The 21,184-nt window shown below is 42.5% G+C and overlaps 1 protein-coding gene across 2 annotated transcripts in view; it reads right to left on the bottom strand.

Annotated features, from left to right (window-relative positions):
- Positions 1–958: 958 nt before the first annotated feature.
- PKIG (cAMP-dependent protein kinase inhibitor gamma) overlaps positions 959–21,184 on the bottom strand; it is a 30,412-nt gene continuing 10,186 nt past the window's right edge. Inside the window, exons 1-3 of one of the 2 annotated variants that reach the window (XM_063120287.1) lie at positions 17,666–17,705; positions 4,170–4,348; positions 959–1,393 (exon numbers count right to left, since the gene is read on the bottom strand). In XM_063120287.1, coding sequence (XP_062976357.1) covers positions 1,314–1,393; positions 4,170–4,317 — 228 coding nt within the window. In that variant the 5' untranslated portion in view covers positions 4,318–4,348; positions 17,666–17,705 and the 3' untranslated portion in view covers positions 959–1,313. Of the gene's footprint in view, positions 1,394–4,169; positions 4,349–17,665; positions 17,706–21,184 lie in introns of those variants that run through there. The other variant, XM_063120277.1, reaches the window with a different exon arrangement.

Here is a 21,184-nt window from a genome sequence, read left to right on the forward strand (position 1 = left end):
GTGCATAGAAAATGGACAGAAGATGTTTCTCCCTTTCATAATACTGAAACCTGGGTTCATCCAATTAAGCTAAGCAGTAGGTGATTCCAGACAGACCAGAGGACACTGCATAGTTAAAAGTATGGAAAGAGCTACCAAAATGTGGTGAAGGCCACCAACTTAGATGACGTTAAAAGGGGATTAGAGAAATTCATGAAGGATAAGTCTGTTCCAATATTTAGCCCTGCAGCACTTATATTACGTTAGGGCACATCAATCAGAGTATTACATCCAACGCCAATATTTACTATGTCACAACAATAGTTAAGATCAGGTCATAACACACGCTGAGTGCTTTCCAAGCCTAGGGATGAAAGTGGTAGGAAACTGGTAAACATGTATACAAAATATCCCCCCAAAACAATTTTGTTTTAATTGCTGAAAAATGGGTTTGTATACAAATTTCAGTGTATGACTGTTAACAAGGCATGCAAAACTTTGCCAGAGACATTTGAACTCTAGAACGAAATGAGTTAGCTTGAAGATATGTCACCTTCCCTTTTTCCAAAGCCCAGTTCAACCAAATCCCAAAGTGCCCTTGGTCAGCAATGCTAAATCAGCTGGTGTATGCCTGTAAACTTTAGCACCTTGCAACATGCCAGAAAAGAAGCTCTGCATCGGTAACATGAAGCAGAAATTATGAGATTTCACCAATGTCTCTTTCAAGCAGAATATGATGGACACATCAATAGGGCACATTGCCTGTGCAATCCCCACTGAACTGTATTGGAGCTGTGCAAGAACACATCGGCTCTTATGCAACTTTTATTGACTTCAATGGGGTTCATGTCGGAGAGATACCTAATGGATTATATCCTATGATTCCCATGTTCACAGCCCCAAAATATCAACCTATATCTGAGATGTGGCATGTGCATAGTGAGGGACACAATAAGGCATCTAATAAACTACAGGGACAGAGAAATAAATAATAGTTTATATTTACCAAGTGAACAAAATGTACCTTGTACAATAAAATCTGAAGTATATATATTATTACTGAAAAGTGTGTTTTCCTATACAGGAAAATAGCTGCTAAGGCACTCTGAGTGGCTCAAGTCATTAAAACAGATCTTGCTTGGAAGCATTATTAGAAAGAGAGTTCTTTGGAGGTACCCGTTGCTTGCCACTGAAGGTGACTGTGAGATCCAGGTAGCCATGGCAGAGACCTTTAAGCGAGGACCTCCTTGTTTCAGTTCGACGCCTTAGAAGATCGAAGAGTCCTAGGTGTTGTCATGCACCCGTCCACCCTACTACAGCCTAAATCAGAGATCTCACAAAGTTGGGGTGTCATCTGGATTCTCTGGATTCATCACAGGTGTCTTCTCAGTAATATCATCCTCTACTTTGTTTTCTGTAAAAAAAAAAAAAATTAAATGGCTTGTTCTGGGAAAAAGCAAGAACAATTTTTGTACATTGAATTCAGAGAAAAATCATTTGTTTGGCCCACAAGTGCATTTTGGCTAGTTGCAATTATTCTTTTGTACTGGCAGAAATGTATTCCACTGGTTGGCTCAATTTGTGCCTTGCATGCACAAACGATGAAGAGGGAGGACAAATCACATCTGGTATTTCCACACTCACATGTGCTCAGACCTCTAACACTTTTTGTCCTGTACTAAAAATAATTGCCAGCCTAAGCTCCTTGGAGGAAGGATGGGATACAACATGTTGCTGCTGCTGCTATTTATTTTCATTATTATTATTACTTTTCTTGACATATTTCTTGCTGATTGTGCATGTTGGCTATTCAAGAGGCAGGGGGTGTAGGCTGACCCCCAAAGAATATGTCCTGTATGTACTTTGAGAATATTTTGTTTCTTAGTTTCCCTAATGTACTACAAGGGCAGACAGCATAATGGGAACTTTCAGTTTAAAATAAAATATGGAAAGAAACTTTTCTGTAGGATTTCCAGAGACCTTGTTCTTATAATTTCTCCCACCTGCCTCAACAATGATCCTAACAACAGCTATGTCCCTCTACAGTGAATATGCAGAATTTTATAGTTTAAGAACCAGATTTTTTTTCCTTTTGTGTCATGTCTTTTGGATTGTAAACCTTCAGGCAGAAACTGTATTGTTTTCTAATAAGTGTACAGCCCTTAATAAATTCCAGGCTCGATGATGATGATGAGATCTTCTGTAATGTGCTCTGTGTAGAGCTGCCCTTTTAGCTGGTTTAGAAGCTGCAGCGAGTGCAGAATACAGCAGCTGAGGTGCTCCGTGGGACACCCAGATATGTTCACATAACACTTGTGTTTAAAAAAAACCTGCACTGGCTGCCTATTGCCTACCAAGCCATGCTTAAGATTAAGTTAAGTATGTCAGGAATTTCTAATAAAATAAATAAAATGAAATAAATGATGATGGAAACAAGACATTTAATTTGATAACACCTGTCTTGCTTACTTGCTTGGGTCATCCAAAGCAAACTACTCTAACAGGCACATTTGTGCACAGCAGATTGTTCACTCCTGCTCTCTACTAAGAGATACTGGACCTGTTCAGAAGACACCTTAAACCCTGCTGGTTAAGGCTTTTGACTAAGCAGCAGGGTTTAATGTGTCTTGTGCAATGTGTTTTGCTAAACCCCTGCTCACTCACTAACCACAGTTGGACCATTCGTAGCAGGGTTAGCGGCTCTAACCATGGCTTGAAGTGTTGTGTGCGACAGCAGGGCTTGTGGTTAGTGCTAACACCAGACAACCACAGTTTCACTAACCACAGAGCCTGAAGTGTCATCTGAACAGGGCCACTGTGAATTCTGTGGATCAAACTGTAGGAAAGTTCAGGCATAGAGGAACATGCCTTAGTTGGGATTTATGGTCTTCTGCTTTCACAATTCCATGATTTTACTAAAAGAAGGCAGCTGCTGAAACGAAATGGTGCTTAACTGTCATTCACACAAACCAATTAAGAAGGTGATCTTGGAACATTCATCGGAATCATTTTCAAATAATTCAACTAATATTGCCAAACTGAAAAATAGTACATCATCTGCTCCAACTGTCTGTCCCTCTTTAACAGGGCAGTCTCTGTTTTCTGGTACCAGCCCCTCATCACTAACCCTATTTTTGCTACTTAGAGACGCATTGTTAACAGTTTGTTGATCCAACCTGCTGGAGTTACCATTATTCAGGTATACCTCCCTTCTTGGGGTCCCTAGAAGTGTATGAGTGTGTATTGGATGCGTCTTATTTTTAGCATCTCTGTAAATTTCATATCCATGTACATTCAGGGTTTCACCACACCAGGCTAAAATCCTGCATCCTTATTGGGGCTTTCTGCTTCCAGTTTCTTTGTGGGAGTACAATGGGGTTCTTTATACAGCAGACACATGATTTGAATTGAAAACTTCCTTTCTTGGCAATGTTCTATATTTTCGTTATACAGTGCCATCTAGTGGCTGTGTTATAGTGCAACACTGTCAATACACACTGCCGATATCTCACACTACTGATTGTATCAGCTTATCTTTGATCTTTTTAAAAGCGGGATAAAGCTCAAAAAATGCGGGAGATGCTCTGGAGGTTGATAATGTTGTGTAAATGACCTGGAAACGTCCGTGAGTGGCCAATCATGAGTGTGAAATAAAAGCTTTGTGTAAAAATGGCACCACTTAAGTTACAGCTTGCGATTCCACACACAGCAATTGGAAAGGTCCTTGGATGGAGGTCATCTGGTCTTGCTCCCTGCTCGATGTAGGATCTGCAATGCAGAATGCAGCTACAGTATCCCTGACAGTTGGCAGTCGAGTCTCTGCTTAAATACTCCCGGGAAGGAGAACCCAACACTTCCTGAAGAACAAACACCCTCTTGATGTTGAAATCAATGGAGGATAGCCTACTGTAGGTTAAACTAATATAGCGTACAAAGGGAAGAGGAGACCTTCCAGCAGTGTGTGAGCATGGGGAGTTGGGCATTGACCTTTTGAATGAGAATTGGTATTAGAAACATGCCCCTATCCTAACCTATGAAATGTTGGCTGATATGACATTGCACAATAGCTATAAGCCCTATTCAGTGAAATATAGGGCCATGTGAATTACACAAACATTTTCACATGAGCTTCCTGAATTCCATCTGCTGACTGGAGAGCTCTAGCTGATCCTGGGCAAAAAGTAGCTCACCTTCCTTTTCAATGGAAATATCCTCCATGGTGCTTGCCAGTTTCTCCAGTTGAAGGGCAGCTGCATCTCCCTGAAGGTCATGGATTGCATTTCTCCGGCCACTCCGGTCAGAGGTGATGAAGTCAGAGTAAGCAGGCTCCGCGTCCATAATCTCATTTACATTGTATGTGACAGGATCCCTGTGTTAACAGAGATGTCAAAAGGCATAGGAAACATTCTCATTTTAAAAAATCCATGTTACTCAAATGAGATCACTGTAGCAAGCCAACATGGATAAGGAGTGGTGGCTGCTGTGTCGTATAATTGACACAGTGCCACTACGTACCCACCCCAGGGCATTCCATGCGTATAGACAGCCCTCAGCTCACAGAAAGAACAGGCACCGTAAGGGGCTGCTTATTACTTATGAGGCACCCATGCTAATTCAACTCTTAATAAGACACCCATGTATAATAAACAGGCACCCACGAGGCTGTTTATTACCCCCAAAAATAAAATAATATAATTACAATAATAATCAGAGAGACCCTTCTCATTTGCCCGCCTGTAAGAGCAATTAGGTGGACACAGGAGAGGCTTCTTTGCAATGGCCCCAAACCTCTGGAACAAACTCCCACCAGAGGTCTGCTATGCACCATCCTTCAGGCTTTCAAGAAGGCCTTAAAATACTTTATTTTACCACGGCCTCCCCATGATGGGTATTGCTACTGCTGCTATTGTTCCTGCTTTATTGTTGGTTTTATTATTTTAATTGCTATTTTATTATGATTATGTCTTTATTGCTTTTCATATTTTAACTGCTTTTAGGTATTTTATTGTTGTAAGCTGCCTTATGAGGGCTTCTGTCCTGAAAGGCGGCCAAGAAACGTTTCAAATAAATAATAAATAAAATGCAGGTTCCATTTATGTCATTTTATATGTGTTTCCTCCCCTGTCAACACCTTTTATCTGGAGTCCTGCCCTTCAGGAAGGAACCTTGTATGTAAGCTGCATCCCACACAGCTGAGGGATAGAGTATCAGCTTCCAGGCAACATACTCTCTCCTGCCCTCCTTTTAGCTTAGTAGTTTGCTGCAAAGGTCCTGTCTTTTCCTGGCCCTGAAATTCCCTCCTCCCTTCCCACCAAACTCAGCTGTAAAGTCCATGATTGATGAAGTGCTAAAGTAATGCGGAGCTAAAAACTGATTACCCTTGAGAAATGCTTTCCCCTTCAGCATTGTAAAGATACCCCTTTCTCCAGCTGTCACCTTCAGAACTGCTCTCTGTCCACAGTCCAGAATGAAAGACCTGGTCTGAACTCTTGAAGCTAATAGTTTCCTTACTGCCTCTCTTCTTGTCCAAGTTGGCTTGTTTTGTCTTTTTCAGGATCTGAGAATATGGGCCTTCACTCTCTGTTATGATGTTGACCTTTCAGACTTATTTCTTAAAGCAAACATGCTATAAATTGTGCCAAACTAATTGATTGGACTGCTATTCTGGTATGGGAAGCAATCCTTCTTGTGATTAAGAGGCAAAGAGTTAGCATAACAGTTGTATTCAAAAGCAGCACTCAATTTTGCCAATGGGATGGAAGCTTAGAATCAGAGAATAGTAGAGTTGGAAGGGGCTTCTAAGGCCATCGAGTCCAGCCCCCTGCTCAATGCAGAAATCCACCTTAAAGCATCACTGGTTGTCCAGCTGCCTCTTGAATGCCTCTAGTGTGGGACAGCCCATGACCTCCCAAGTTCATTGGTTCCATTGTCGTACTGCTCTAACAGTCCGGAAGTTTTTCCTGAAGAAGGCAGTGTGGCTGTGTCCTGTCTGTGTACAGGATGTGTCCTGTACACAGCAGCATCAAAAAAGTCTTTCGAGAGCATGTCATACTGGTCTCAGAATACGAATTAAGAATGAAGAGCTGTTGGACTGGAACTGGGGGCACCCAGTTTCAAGTCCCCACACAGTCATGAAGGTCCCTGGGTGACTTTGGAACAGTCACTGACTCTCAACCTAACCTACCTCACAGGGTTGTTGTGAGGATCAAATAGAAAAGAGGAGGGTCATGTATGCCACTTCAGACCCTTTGGAGGAAAAGGCGGAATATAAATGTAACAAACAAAATACTAAATAATACACATTTGTTGGATCATGAAATCAACAGGATGATCAGCTGAAGAAGAAAAAGATCTATTTCCCCATGGTATTACTAGCTTTCATGGCATTTATTAGTGTCATTTATTTTAGCCTAATTCTTGACAAGAACAGGACCATTCATCCTTTTAAAACCCAATTATTTCTGTCTGAACAACCTGATTTTTCAATCTGAGGAAAAGTAAACGAATTTGCTAATGCAAATATTGCATTATTTATATCGTGCAGATGAACCTGCCAGGGAGAAGCAAGTCTTTGACTTTCTGGAAGGGAAGATATATTTATTTCATCAAACATTTGCCTGACTAGCTTTTTGCTTTTATGTATTTTTTCCTGTTTTACTGATGTGTTTTTATCAGTGCTTGACTTAATGGGGGGGGGGGGATCTTAATGAAATCCACAGCCTCCCAAATTCCCCCCTTTAACCAAATAATATCTCCCCCCACCATTCAAACATTTTTCACAATGCATTTTATTTAGCATTTTATGTGTATTTAATATCCTTGATTTTAATAAGGAATTGCAGAGCAATAAATCTATAAATTTAAAAAGTGTAAAAGTATTTGAGACAGTCCTGAGTCATGCAATTCCTTGAGGGACAGCCAAGTTACAGGAAACCAGATGGACATCAGGAAAAATTTCCTGTTAGAGCAGTATGACAATGGAACCAATGACCTAGGGAGGTTGTGGGCTCTCCCACACTAGAGGCATTCAAGAGGCAGCTGGACAACCATCTGTCAGGGATGCTTTAAGGTGGATTCCTGCATTGAGCAGGGGGTTGGACTTCATGGCCTTGTAGGCCCCTTCCAACTCTGCTATTCTATGATTCTATGTTGCAGCAAAAATAAGAATCCTGTGGCACCTGAAAAGTAATACATTTTTTGTGGCATACACTTTGGTGGACTAGTGCCTATTTTGTCAGATGCATCATGACCAGATTCTTTGTTGCTTTGGGGATTGAATTGTTAAATATGAGATCTTTAGAGGGGAAATAGTGGGCCTCTAGTCAGGAATCCTGGCTTCGATGTTAAAGTTGCAACAGGGGAAAAAAGTCTACCATGCTGAATTCTGTACATATTTGGCCAGCAGATGGAGCCCTTGGCGTATATTTTTCTCCTGCTACAGCAAACACATAGAATCATAGAATCATAGAATAGCAGAGTTGGAAGGGGCCTACAAGGCCATCAAGTCCAACCCCCTGCTCAATGCAGGAATCCACCCTAAAGCATCCCTGACAGATGGTTGTCCAGCTGCCTCTTGAATGCCTCTAGTGTGGGAGAGCCCACAACCTCCCTAGGTCATTGGTTCCATTGTCGTACTGCTCTAACAGTCAGGAAGTTTTTCCTGATGTCCAGCTGGTATCTGGCTTCCTTTAACTTGAGCCTGTTATTCCGTGTCCTGCACTCTGGAAGGATCGAGAAGAGATCCTGGCCCTCCTCTGTGTGACAACCTTTTAAGTATTTGAAGAGTGCCATCATGTCTCCCCTCAATCTTCTCTTCTCCAGGCTAAACATGCCCAGTTCTTTCAGTTTCTCTTCATAGGGCTTTGTTTCCAGACAGTACCTCACGTGATTTGGAAGCTATACTATTAATGCAGCCCAAAATAGCATTTGCCTTTCTTGCAGCCATATTGCACTGTTGGCTCATACTCAGCTTGTGATCTACAACAATTCCAAGATCCTTCTCATTTGTAGTATTGCTGAGCCAAGTATCCCCCATCTTGTAACTGTGCCTTTGGTTTCTATTTCCTAAATTTAGAACTTGGCATTTATCCCTATTAAATTTCATTCTGTTGTTTTCAGCCCAGCACTCCAGCCTATCAAGATCACTTTGAAGTTTGTTTCTGTCTTCCAGGGTATTAGCTATCCCACCCAATTTGGTGTCATCTGCAAATTTGATAAGCGTTCCCTGCACCTCCTCGTCCAAATCATTAATAAAAATGTTGAAGAGCACTGGGCCCAGGACTGAGCCCTGCGGTACCCCACTTGTTGCCTCTCCCCAGTTTGAGAAGGTTCCATTGATAAGTACTCTTTGAGTCCAATTTTGTAGCCAACTGTGAATCCTCCTAATAGTTGTTCCATCTAGCCCACTTTTAGCTAGTTTGTTAATCAGAATATCATGGGGCACTTTGTCAAAAGCTTTGCTGAAGTCAAGATATATGACGTCCACAGCACTTCCACAGTCCACAAGGTTGGTTACCCGATCAAAAAATGAGATCAAATTAGTCTGACAGGATTTGTTCCTGACAAATCCATGTTGGCTTCTAGTAATCACTGCATTGATTTCAAGGTGTTTACAGATTGACTTCTTTATAATCTGCTCCAGAACTTTCCCAGGGATGGATGTCAGACCGACTGGTCTGTAGTTCCCAGGTTCCTCCTTTTTGCCCTTTTTGAAGATAGGGACAACGTTAACCTCCTCCAGTCGTCCGGCACCTCACCTGTCTTCCATGATTTTGCAAAGATAATAGACAAAGGTTCTGAGAGTTCTTCTGCTAGCTCCTTCATTACTCTAGGATGCAGTTCATCAGGTCATGGAGATTTGAACTCATTCAAGGAAATAAGGTGTTCTTTGACCATTTGTTTATCCATCTCAAACTGCAATCCTGCTCCCTCAACTCCTGCTTCACTTTTTCCAGGGGGGTCATAGAACCGCTTTTGGGAGAAGACCGAGGCAAAGTAAGAATTGAGCACTTCAGCCTTTTCTTTGTCATCTGTTATTTATTGATTTATTGATTTATCACATTTCTATACCGCCCAATAGCCGGAGCTCTCTGGGCGGTTCACAATTTGCCATCCTCATTAAGCAGTTGAACCACCATTTCTTTCCTCTGTCTTTTACTACTCACGTATTTGAAGAAAGCCTTTTTATTGCTTTTAGCATCCCTCGCGAATCTCAGCTTTTGCACAGGATCTTGACAAAGTCCCAAAGCAGTGTTGGGGTTGCTGTTAACACACAGCATAGGTGACCTGGCTGAATTGCATCAGAAGCTGCTTCATTCAAACAGATTCCCACATGAAATGGTGCCAATGTGTTTTTGGTTTTAAACAGTAATGTATTACCTGGACTTGGTGATGTCAGGGAGCGAATGGTAGCAATATGTCCTGGTCTAATTCCTCTGTGACATAAACTGATGGTCTCTAAAAGCTTTGCAGGAACAGCTATTTTTAAGATTATTTTTTTCTGAGGCCAGAGGTGACCCATCTGGCTCCTCCACTGTAGTACGGGGGCTTCCAGACAAGGCTATTATTATTATTATTATTATTATTATTATTATTATTATTATTATTATTATTTATATAGCACCATCAATGTACATGGTGTACAATGTACATTTATTGTGTAATCAATCACCCTGCCTCGTTCATGGAATTTTATGGGGGGTCCAGATGACATCGCCCTCAACTGGCAAGCCTCCTGTGTTTTCCCCACTACTTCTTCCATTTTTTCTTTCCACAAAATGCTGGTTAAGGAGGAGGAAAAGAAATTGCTGCACAATGCCTCTTGATTGATTGCTTTAGGGGCTGTCCATCTGAAGGCACCCATAGTTATCTCTTATTACTGGATCCACTTCTGAAAGATTTCAATCTGTCAGTAGACGCAGACTCCTGGTAAGGTATTTGAAGAAAATTGGCTGTCAAACGGAAATATTATCACCTGATTCCTTTACAATCTCCTTTCAGCCCAGCTGACCTGATCTTGTCTTGGTCAAGCAATAAACTAGGACTACTGAACAAAGTATATTGTCTATAGACATCTGCAGCCTTGGTCTGGAAGTAATACATGCCCAGAATTTTATTCACAGGATAAAAAACTGTGCCCAATTATTTTGGAACAGAACCCATAGAAAGGAATGGGACAACTAGGCACAAAGTTGCAGCTGCAGTCACTTAAAACTGGGGTAAGATTAAGGGTGCAATCCCATGCATGTTTAGTCAGAAAAACTCCTATTTTTCTGTCTAAACATGCATAAGATGTTTGAATTTCAAGGACTAGCGTCAGAATCTCCGTATAGAGATGTGCTACATTCCTTATTATAAAGAAGAAAATGTATTAAAATGACACTGTTGCTGTATTCATGAAGGCTAGGAAGAAACCTGCTAACCAGTCTTACTTTTTCTATTTAAAAGTAAACTTTGCTTACAGAATAATCACCATGAGTGATCTCTTGTCTGTGTAAACAAGAAACTTACAGTATGAGCTCTTTTGCCAGGACCCATGTATATGACACTACAAGGAGGTCAGAACTTAGAAGCCATGGCTGGGGACATTTAGGCAAACATGATTCTCTTTCCTGTCCCCTCTTATCCTTATTGGTTACAGTGTGTGAAAAAGAAAGTACACCCTCTTGGAACTGTATGATTTTACATATCAGGACATAATAACAATAATCTGTTCCTTAGCAGGTCTAAAAATTAGGTAAATAAAACCTCAGATGAACAACAACACATGACATATTACACCGTGTCATGATTTATTTAACAGAAATAAAGCCAAAATGGAGAAGCCATGTGTGAAAAATTATTATTATTATTATTATTATTATTAGTAGTAGTAGTAGTAGTAGTAGTAGTAGTATCCCGCCTTTTGCCCAATGCTGGGCCTCAAGGCGGCCTTATAAAGTTTAAAATATACATGGGGGGGGAGGGAAACAAAACCATAAACAATTAAAAAATACACAACAAAATTATAAGACATTAACATAGATGGAGGGCCAGATTATTCTCCAAAGGCCTTGAACAAAAAAGTTTTAGCCTGCTTCCGAAAGCCCATCAAGGAGGGAGCCAGCCTAGCTTCCCCAGGAAGAGAGTTCCAGAGCACCGGAGCAGCCACGGAGAAGGCCCTCTCCCATGTTCCCACCAAGCGTGCCTGTGAAGAAGGTGGGACTGAAAGAAGGGCTTCTCCAGAAGATCTCAAAGCACGGGCAGGCTCACAAGGGAGAATACGGCCTTTCAAATAACCTGGACCCAAACCATATAGAGCTTTATAGGTCATAACCAGCACTTTGAATTGTGCCCGGAAACAGACTGGAAGCCAGTGGAGCTGTTTTAACATGTAAGTAAGTACACCCTTACTGCTTCCATAGGAATTAAGATGCTAAGTAGCAGACAGGTGCTGCTAATCAAATGCCCGTGATTAATTGATCATCAGCATGTATGACCACCTCTATAAAAGTCAAAGTTTTTCAGTTTGCTGGTCTGGAGCATTCAGGTGTGAATACAATGCCAAGGAGGAAAGACATCAGCAATGATCTTAGAGACGCAATTGCTGCTGCCCATCAATCTGGGAAGGGTTATAAGGCCATTTCCAAACAATTTAAAGTCCATCATTCTACAGTGAGAAAGATGATTCAAAAGTGGAAAACAATCAAGACAGTTGCCAATCTTCCCAGGAGAGGACGTCCCAGCAAAATCACCCCAAGGTCAGACCGTGCAATGCTCAGAGAAATTGCAAAACCCCCAAGAGTTACATCTCAGACTCTACAGGCCTCAGTGAGCATGCTAAATGTTAAAGTTCATGACAGTACAATTAGAAAAAGACTGAACAAGTATAGTTTGTTTGGAAGGGTTGCCAGGAGAAAGCCTCTTCTCTCTAAAAAGAACGTGGCAGCACGGCTTAGGTTTGCAAAGTTGCATCTGAACAAACCACAAGACTTCTGGAACAATGTCCTTTGGACAGACGAGACCAAAGTGGAGAAGTTTGGCCATAATGCACAGCGCCACGTTTGGTGAAAACCAAACACAGCATATCAGCACAAACACCTCATACCAACTGTCAAGCACGGTGGTGGAGGGGTGATGATTTGGGCTTGTTTTGCAGCCACAGGACCTGGGAACCTTGCAGTCATTGAGTCGACCATGAACTCCTCTGTATACCAAAGTATTCTAGAGTCAAATGTGAGGTCATCTGTCCGACAGCTAAAGCTTGGATGAATTTGGGTCATGCAACAGGACAGTGATCCCAAGCACACCAGCAAATCTACAACAGAATGGCTGAAAAAGAAAAGAATCAAGGTGTTGCAATGGCCCAGTCAAAGTCCAGACCTCAACCCAATTGAAATGCTGTGGCGGGACCTTAAGAGAGCTGTGCAAAAACAAATGCCCTCAAACCTCAATGAACTGAAGCAATGTTGTAAAGAAGAGTGGGCCAAAAATTCCTCCACAACGATGTGAGAGACTGATAAAGTCATACAGAAAACGATTACTTCAAGTTATTGCTGCTAAAGGTGGTTCTACAAGCTATTGAATCATAAGGTGTACTTACTTTTTCACACATGGTTTCTCTATTTTGGCTTTATTTCTGTTAAATAAATCATGACACGGTGTAATATGTCATGTGTTGTTCATCTGAGGTTGTATTTACCTAATTTTTAGACCTGCTAAGGAACAGATGATTGTTATTATGTCCTGATATGTAAAATCAAGAGGGTGTACTTTCTTTTTCACACGACTGTATATCATGCCCATCTAACTTTTCCCATAAATGAAATAAAATTCTCCAATTTAGAACCATAATCGTAAATTAGTAACCTCAACTTTGTGACAGAGACTGATCTGTTCTATCCATATTCAGTCCAAAGGCTCCCTGTACTGCAGGCTATGGAGGATAAGTCACACGAGATGGAAAACTCGATGGCATTTCTCCCCAGTTTGCATTTCACAAAGGAAAAGCATGCCCATGTGCTAAGATACCAAATATCCAAGTCCTGAAAAATCAGTAGAAAACCATTTCGATACGTGCAATTTTTCCAAATGGACATGCTTTTACCACACCTCTTTATCATGTGAAAATCTAAGGGGAAAGTCAATTTATGTCAGCAAGTATGCAACCTGAAACAGGTCCATTCCAGAGAGCTCAGTTCTGGTTAGAACTGGTGCAAGCTCTTGCAAAGATCACACCATCCCCTAGCTCGCACTGGTCAGCTCATACTGTCCTCTCGCAAAAATCCTGACTCTAAGGGCTGCTCTAAACTGGCCACTCATGGAAGTTTCTGGGTCAATTAAATGACACTGTAAACAAACAGGATGTCTCCCGTGGCTCGCTCACACACACACTTATTCTGTTGTAAAATAGATCAGAGAAATGCTGGAATAAACCTGTAATGGCATGAAATCTGCAGCGTGTAAAGCTGGCATTGCGCTATGAAGTTGCCAAGGAAGGACTTTAAACAGAGAGAGAAGTGGGATCTGATCCCATGTGTCTACTCAGAAGTAGGTCCCATTGTGTTCAATGGGGCTTACTCCCAAGTAAGTGTGACAAGGGTTGTAAAGTTACAGCAAAATCTTACTCAGAATTAAGTCCTGGCTTTCCTGAGGGTTGCAAGGAAACAGTCGAAAACAATACTCCTCCCCTCCTTTGCACACATGCCAGGGAGGGCGGGAGATGCTCCCTTGATTCAACCAACTGTCATTTAAAGGGGCCCCGAGAAGCAGCAGCATCTTCCAACTTGTCACCCCTCTCCTCCCGTGTAATCCAGCTCAAATCAATTGCGCCAAAGTGCCAAGAAGCACAACAGCACCTGGTTAACAATTAGATTTCTCTTAATGTAGAGACACCCTAAGAACGTAAGAAGGCTACTGCTGGATCAGACTAAAGACCCATCCAGTCCAGAATTCTGTTTCCAACATTGGGCCACCACTTGACTCCAGGAAATTGACAAGCAGGGAATGAAGGCAACAAAGTGTGTTTGTCTGTTGCCCCCATCTTGTACTTAGAAGTACAATGTCTCTGAACATGGAGGTTCTATCTCGCTAACATGCCTAATAGTTATTGAAAAATCTATCCTCCATGACTTTCAGGCTTCTTTAAAAGCCATCTAGTTACTAGCCCTCACCACCTTCCGTGGCAGTGAATTCCACAACTTAATCCAAAAGTTGCTATTCTACTCTGCCTTACCTCTTGACTTTTTGATTGGTTTGCTGCTCCTCTCCTGCCTCGGCTTTGCAGCGAAGACACACACCTTTCGCATCTAACATGTCTCCGTTCATGTCGACCTGGCATTTCTGACACTTTTTGAGATAGGTTCCCTTTCTGTTCTCAGACATTCTAAATGTTAAACTGGCCCGTTCAGCACTCCTGGACTTAACTGTATTGGAGTGGAATTTGGAAAAGTGTTAACAACTTAACAATAGGTTTGCAGAAGCTCTATATTTCAGTTTAACCACCTACTTCCCTTGTTATAGCCAGGAGACATAACCTCTCACAGTTCAACATGCTTAAGCCTACTGAAATCATATTGCTAGGCCACAGACACAGGGTGCTCCTGTACCTTTAACAGTAGCACAGAAAAAAGAATTTCAACAGGTGTCATTTGTATACATGCAGCATCTGGTGAAATTCCCTCTTCATCACAACAGTTGGAGCCCTGCCTAGTGTGAGCAGGTACAAAAGAGGGCAGGGCTCCTGCAGCTTTAACTGTTGTGATGAGGAGGGGATTTTAGCAGGGGCTGCATGCATACAAATGACACCTGCTGAAATTCCCTTTTCTCTACAACTGTTAAAAGATACAGGAGCCCTGTCCTCCTACACACTGCCATAAATGGGGCAAACCAGATCCTGAGTTTGATGTCCAAAGGCATCTTCCCCTTCCTATAACCCCTTTTAAAGGGAATCCCTTGGCAAAATGTTCAGACCAAAATATCAATACTACAGCACACTATTATTATTAATTATTATTGTTAGGTTGAATCCAGGATCTGCCTTCCAGGAGAGGAAGGGACCTTCTGTGAGGTGAAGGACTCCACTTGCAAAAAGTCCTTTCACCTGCATATCACGGCTCACCCTATTCAGCAGGGACTCCTGACTCTGTGCAGCATTTTCAGGAGGTTCGAGGGTCTGCCATGAGAAAGAAGGGGGCAGGGAAGTCCACTTCTGCCAGCATAGCTCATCCAGCATACTGTAAATCTCCTGGTGGCCCCAGGTTGGGGAAAGCTGCTTTAGAACAGGAGTAAGCAACATGGTGCTCATGTATCTTTCTTGGTGCCAAGGTGCCCTACCTCTCCCGCTCTTTAAAACAAATTAACACATTTTCTTACTGTGCCAATTGGAATTGCTTCAGACAAAGTGAGGGCCTCAAGTTACTGCCATCTCCATTTCCCATTAGTGCCTAATACATGATGGGGCTCAGAGACATTCTTAGGAAATGAAGGTGAGAGGAAGAGAGGATGGATGAGGGCATGTATGTGTGAGAGAGCACATCTCTGGGTGGTGATCCAGAGACTGAGAGAGAAAAACAGATGAAGGGAAGGAGTTGGCTGACAGAAGAATGGGAGGGGTGGGGAGAGAGAAAAAGTTTGCCGTATGTGAAATAGGTTTCTGTTGGCACTCACAACTGTGCATTCAAAGGAGTTGTTTAGTGCATTGTGACTCAGACCCCACCTCTACCTTGTATACAATCATGTGGGCAGGTTACCACTCTTTTGTGACTAGGGATGCCTCCATGGCAGCCATTTTGTGGTGGTGCCCAAGACAGTCTCTCACATTGCACATGTGCCTACAGGTTGTCTACCGCTGGTTTAGAGTGTTCATAGGGTGACTCTAGCAGGGCTCCTGCAGCTTTAACTTTTGTGATGAAGAGAAAATTTCATTGGGTGCTGCATGCATACAAATGACACCTGCTGAAATTCCCTTTTCTAAGCAACTGTTAAAGATACAGGAGCCCTGTCCTCCTTTTCATATGGGCACTCTAGCAAACTGCTTCATATAAATCATCTTGTTGCAATCCTTACAACAACCCTCTAAAATGGGTCAGTACTATGCGGCAGGGTCTTGCTATTTACTGTTTTACTCTGTACAGCACCATGTACATTGATGGTGCTATATAAATAAATAATAATAATAATAATAACCCACATTGCAGAGAGAGGGATGCTGAAACTTATAGAGTGGCTTGCCTAAGGCCAGCTAGTGGGCATATTGAGCTATAATGCCTCTTCTACTATGTATTTTGAAATACAGAGAAAAATTGTAAATAAAAATTACCATACAGATTTTGCCACGTGATTGCTCCTTTGCTCTGCTGGTGTGTGTGTGTGGAGGGGAGATACATATTGTCCAGCATTTCACAGGTGGAAATGGTGACACTTTTGTACCACCTGTATTTTTTGTAACAAAGAACATCATCAGATGAGTGTTTTATCACACACTTGCTACTGGTCACTAACGGATGTTCATATATCCTTTAGACAATGCCGTACGCCTCCCGCTCCATGACAAAATGGACCCTTTTTAATCTGACTGTTTTTTAAAAAACAGAATGTGCCACCGTTTCCTGCCATGTGCAGGAAAAGCAGCACAATAAAAACAGCCCCTGAATGGGCTACGAGGTCTTTCTTCCTTTTTCTTCTCCGGGTAGGAGAGGAAGTTTCGTGGGACAGGAACAGGGGTAGAGAAACAACAGTAGGGAACTCTTCTGATGACACTCAAAGACCACAGCCTGAAACTGTCCCCACAACACACAACATAATTATTTCATATGGCTTAAAAAAAAAAAAAAGGTATCCTGTCTCCTGTGTTTACTTATTCTCGGTGGTGATTTTAGTTCCCTGGATGTAATGGTCTTCTAGGCACTCCCTGTCCCCTTTAGACAGCACTGAGTATTCCATGCTGTGTGACAATCTGTCCCTGATAAAATGAGAAATATTCTGAGCCTGTGAAGTTTCACATTTTTAACTCTCTTAAACTATAGTAGCATCTTGACTGCTGGAATAAAATGGAGTTTCTTCTGCTGCCCTAATACACATTTCATTGGAAATAAACACTATTTTGTCATACTTCGGAGTTGCCTTTTGTGTACCCTGTGGTATCCATTTCTTGCTTGTTTTCTTCCTTCCCTTCACGTTCTGACTGGTGTAATGTATGTAGGCCAGAGGTCCTAGTACTTACAGAAGCCCTGTTGCTGAACAAAGGATGCATCGTGGCAGCCATTGTCCTTTCTTAGATCTATAAAGGATGTAGGCCAACTAGGCCTCAAACTAGGCCTGCCACAGGCTTCATGGGGAAATGAATGTATGAAGCAGCCCACTTCATTCACATAACACACATCCCCACACACACCTTATCTGATTTCAACCAGAGAATAAGAGACTTCTCCCCTCACCCTACCCCATAGCATAGCCCCCTTTTAAATGACCTGGCAGTTAGGATCCAACAGCCCCAACTGTGATGTATAGTTTCTCCTGCCAAACTGGGCGTTCCGAATGGAATCATTTACTGCCTCACCATTGTCAGAGCAGAGGAAATAAGATAAGGAGCAGGATTATATTGCCCACCACCACCACCAAAGCATGTGAAGAGTTGTATGGTACAAGCAGCAAAGGGTACTTCCCACGCCAAGAGCTCCTTCACATGGAGCTTATGTAGTGCAATCACTGAAGTTTGCAGGTCCTTTTTACGATGTCATTATCCTCCAGTGTCTCTCCCGTGTTTTTTTTAAAAGCTTTATTCTACCATGATTTAGCTCGCCAAAAATGCAGCAACAAATATACACTGACATTAGATTCAAAGATGTATTTCAGGATAGTGCAAAATTGCAGCACCATTTGCTGGCTGTATAAATGGAACATATTGGAGTGGGGGGGGGGGCTTACAGAGATATATTGTTCTATTCCCCGATGCCAAAGGAAATGGAACAAGCAATACCTGGGAAAAGTAATTGGCTGTGAGGATTTCATGTTAAAAAAACAACAACCCCAAAACCCTAATGTTTGTCAACTGCCCAGACAGCTTTGGATAATGGTCAGTATAGAAATGTAATAATAAATAAACTGCCCCCAACAACATGTCATAGGAATAACCTATGTAAACAACAATTTGAAAACCTGTGAACAGCATTTAAATCATCACCACCTTTGTCATCATCGTCATCATTTCACCCCCTGTCCTTTCTATCCATTCTTCAGACTATTATTTGAACTCAGGCTGAGATCCATAACAACAGCAGGAAACCCCAAGGAGCTTTAAAAATATTTTAAGTGCAAATTAGAGCAGTGGCATTTCTACCCAAACATACACAAAACTCTGCTTGGACAAGATTTCAGTGCCTCAGACGAGCCCATGTAGATGTTAGTGTCAGGTTTTCATGTTAACTTTAACAGTAATTATTGGCAGATTATTGGCAGAGATTTGCAAACTCAGAACACCTGTTGGTGATTGGGTGAAGTAAGTAAAGGCTCACTCTTTCACAGGAGTGTGTGGGCTGCTGCTGCTGCTGCTGCTGCTGCTGCTGCCGCTGCCGCCGCCGCCGCCGCCGCCACCACCACCACCACCACCACCACCACCACCACCACCACCACCATCATGAGGAGGGAGTATGCTGTTTTGATGTGAAGGGAGGACTTATCAAAGAGAACTGTAAAGCTGTTATGCTTACTTATGTGATTTAGGGTAAGACAGTTACTTTGTTATTATTTGATGCTACCAGCCTGGTCTTTTGTTTTTGAAGACTTCTCTAAATAAATGCATTGAGGACTCAACGCTCATGCTTTTGTTTATTTGCAAACTGCTAGGAGGAATTTGTAAAACACTACTAATTTCCCCAACAGTTAGATGCTTACCTGACTTTCTCTCAAAGACTTAGGCAGGATCTACACTACTACTTTAAATTGCTTTATAACAGTTTTGACAACTGTTGGGGCACGCTCCATATACAGTTGTCAAAACTGTTATAAAGCGCTTTAAAGCAGTAGTGTAGATCTGGCCCTGCTGGAGTGCATCGTTCTGAGTTACTGACAGCAAGTTGCACAAAAGATCCTTGATGAGCGTCTTGCTCTGTCTCTGTGTTCTGATGGGAGTATTGATAGGACCCAATTAGACAACATTTATGTTCTAGGAAAGGTAGTGACAAAAAAGGAAGGAAGAGCAGCATTTCCTTGGCACCAGTAAGGCACAAGAGCAAAGTCCAAATGACACAGGCATTTGCATCCTCTGAAGTCCTACTTCATACCTGAAAGTACACCAGATGCCCTTCTTGTCAAAACAGACATGAAGATGGGACAGACACAGTGGAGGATGGTGACCCCTTTAGAGTTCTGACTGAAATCCAGAGTGGAGTCACCACTCCACTGACATTGGAGCCACCAGCCTTCACTGGACTGACATCAGAAAACCCCTGCTCGATCAGACCAAAGGCCAGTCAAGTCCAGCATTTTATTCCCATTGTAGCTAACCAGATGCTTGTGGGAAGCTTACAAGTAGGACAGAAGTTCAACAGCACCCTCCTGCTTGTGTTCCCCAACAACTGGTATGGAGAGGCATACAGTAGTACTCATTGGCCAGGGGGAAACTGGTGGGCAAAGCCATGGCTACCAAATCTCCCACTTCACTGGGGAAGATAAAACAGCAAGTCTCCAGTTTGGAATCTGGTATCTCTCCCTGGGTGGGAACCTTCCCAGAGAAAAGGGCTGTAACCCTAACGAAACAGTACTTCTGAAAGATGCTCTAGCATTGACTCTCCACAGGAAGGAAATTGTGGGACAGCTGCCAAGGGACCACTGCTCTCTCTCCATGCCTTTGTTCTTTATATGACTGAACTGGGTCGTAGAAGCTTTAATATACAATTATAGGAAAAATTGTTGCCCATCCATCCAGCGGGTGACACTCAGTTTCTGTGTGCAAAGGCCTGAATAGCAACCACGCCGAATATTAACTGAAATACAACACTACTTGTGCATAGGCTGTATGCATTATGCATTATACACACGCTCTGCACGTCCAATGCCCTTTATTAGGGAGTGTGTGCATGCGTCGAATATGAAATGATATTTCCAATTACACAGAATGGTAATAGTAACCAATAGTAACTCTATAGCGATTTCAAACATTCAAAGCACTTCAGATACACGTTGGGTTAGAACTAGAGTTTGCGCCATGCTCCCTACCACTGGAGAAACGGACGGTGGAGGCTCTTTTTGCCAATTTGTTCTTACCTTGGCACCGCATTAAAAGTTGCACTGGAGGATTGGGGACCCTCCAGAACTGTGGGAGAGGGGGCTGCAAGCAGAAGAGGGAATTGGTGAAAATCACCTTCCCTCTTCCTCCAGTAGGAGGCTCTGCTGGCTCACAGGTCCGCTCACGAATAGAAGAGAAGCCCTTCTGTTTGAGAAGGAACACTCCGAATACAACCCATAATCTCAGTCATCCTTGAAAATGGCTACAAGGAGGTGTTGTAATGGCCATGTGTCCTATTTTACAGAGGACATTCCTCCATTTGAAGGCATGTTGTAGCTGAAGGGATGTCCAGCATTTTTTTAAGGGGTGGTATAGAAATCATCATGTTATATGAGTATAAAGTAGTATAAGGCTTATTACTAGAGATCTACCAGACCGATTTTGCTCATTTTTGTTTTAAACTTAAGCTTGAGCAGAGTACAGGTGCAGAAAATGTTGAAACTTCAAAAAAGTTCAAAGCTTGAGCTTTAATAGCAATTAATTTCCTCTGCGCCAAACAGGCAGGCAGCCCCTCCACCAGCAGGATGAAGGACAGCCCTGCTTGGGCAATCAGTGTGGCGTGAAGGCAGGCCCTGGCCGCAGCTGCACGGTTAGGCTGCCACTGCCAGCAGGGAGAGGGAGGGGTGTGAGAGGGAGGGGGCATGGGTAGGCCACATGCACATTTTGGAGGGGGATTCACTATGCTTTATTCATGAACCTCTCCATGGTGAGGGGACAGAGGGGCAACAAAACTAGAGTCCACGGCAGCATGGGCTTTATACTAGTAATAATAATAATACTCTGACATCCCTAAGTGATGCTGCTGTCATCATGTGAAGTCAGATATAACAACAGCTTGTTCAGCATCTGCAGGGTGAGTGAAATTCTTTTTGTAATTTAAATGACAGACAAGCATTCTGAGGACTGAATGCTGGCTCTTCCATCAGTCTCATGGTTCAGCTC

The sequence above is a fragment of the Elgaria multicarinata genome, chromosome 1 (assembly GCF_023053635.1).
Source record: "Elgaria multicarinata webbii isolate HBS135686 ecotype San Diego chromosome 1, rElgMul1.1.pri, whole genome shotgun sequence".
NCBI classification, from domain to species: domain Eukaryota; kingdom Metazoa; phylum Chordata; class Lepidosauria; order Squamata; family Anguidae; genus Elgaria; species Elgaria multicarinata.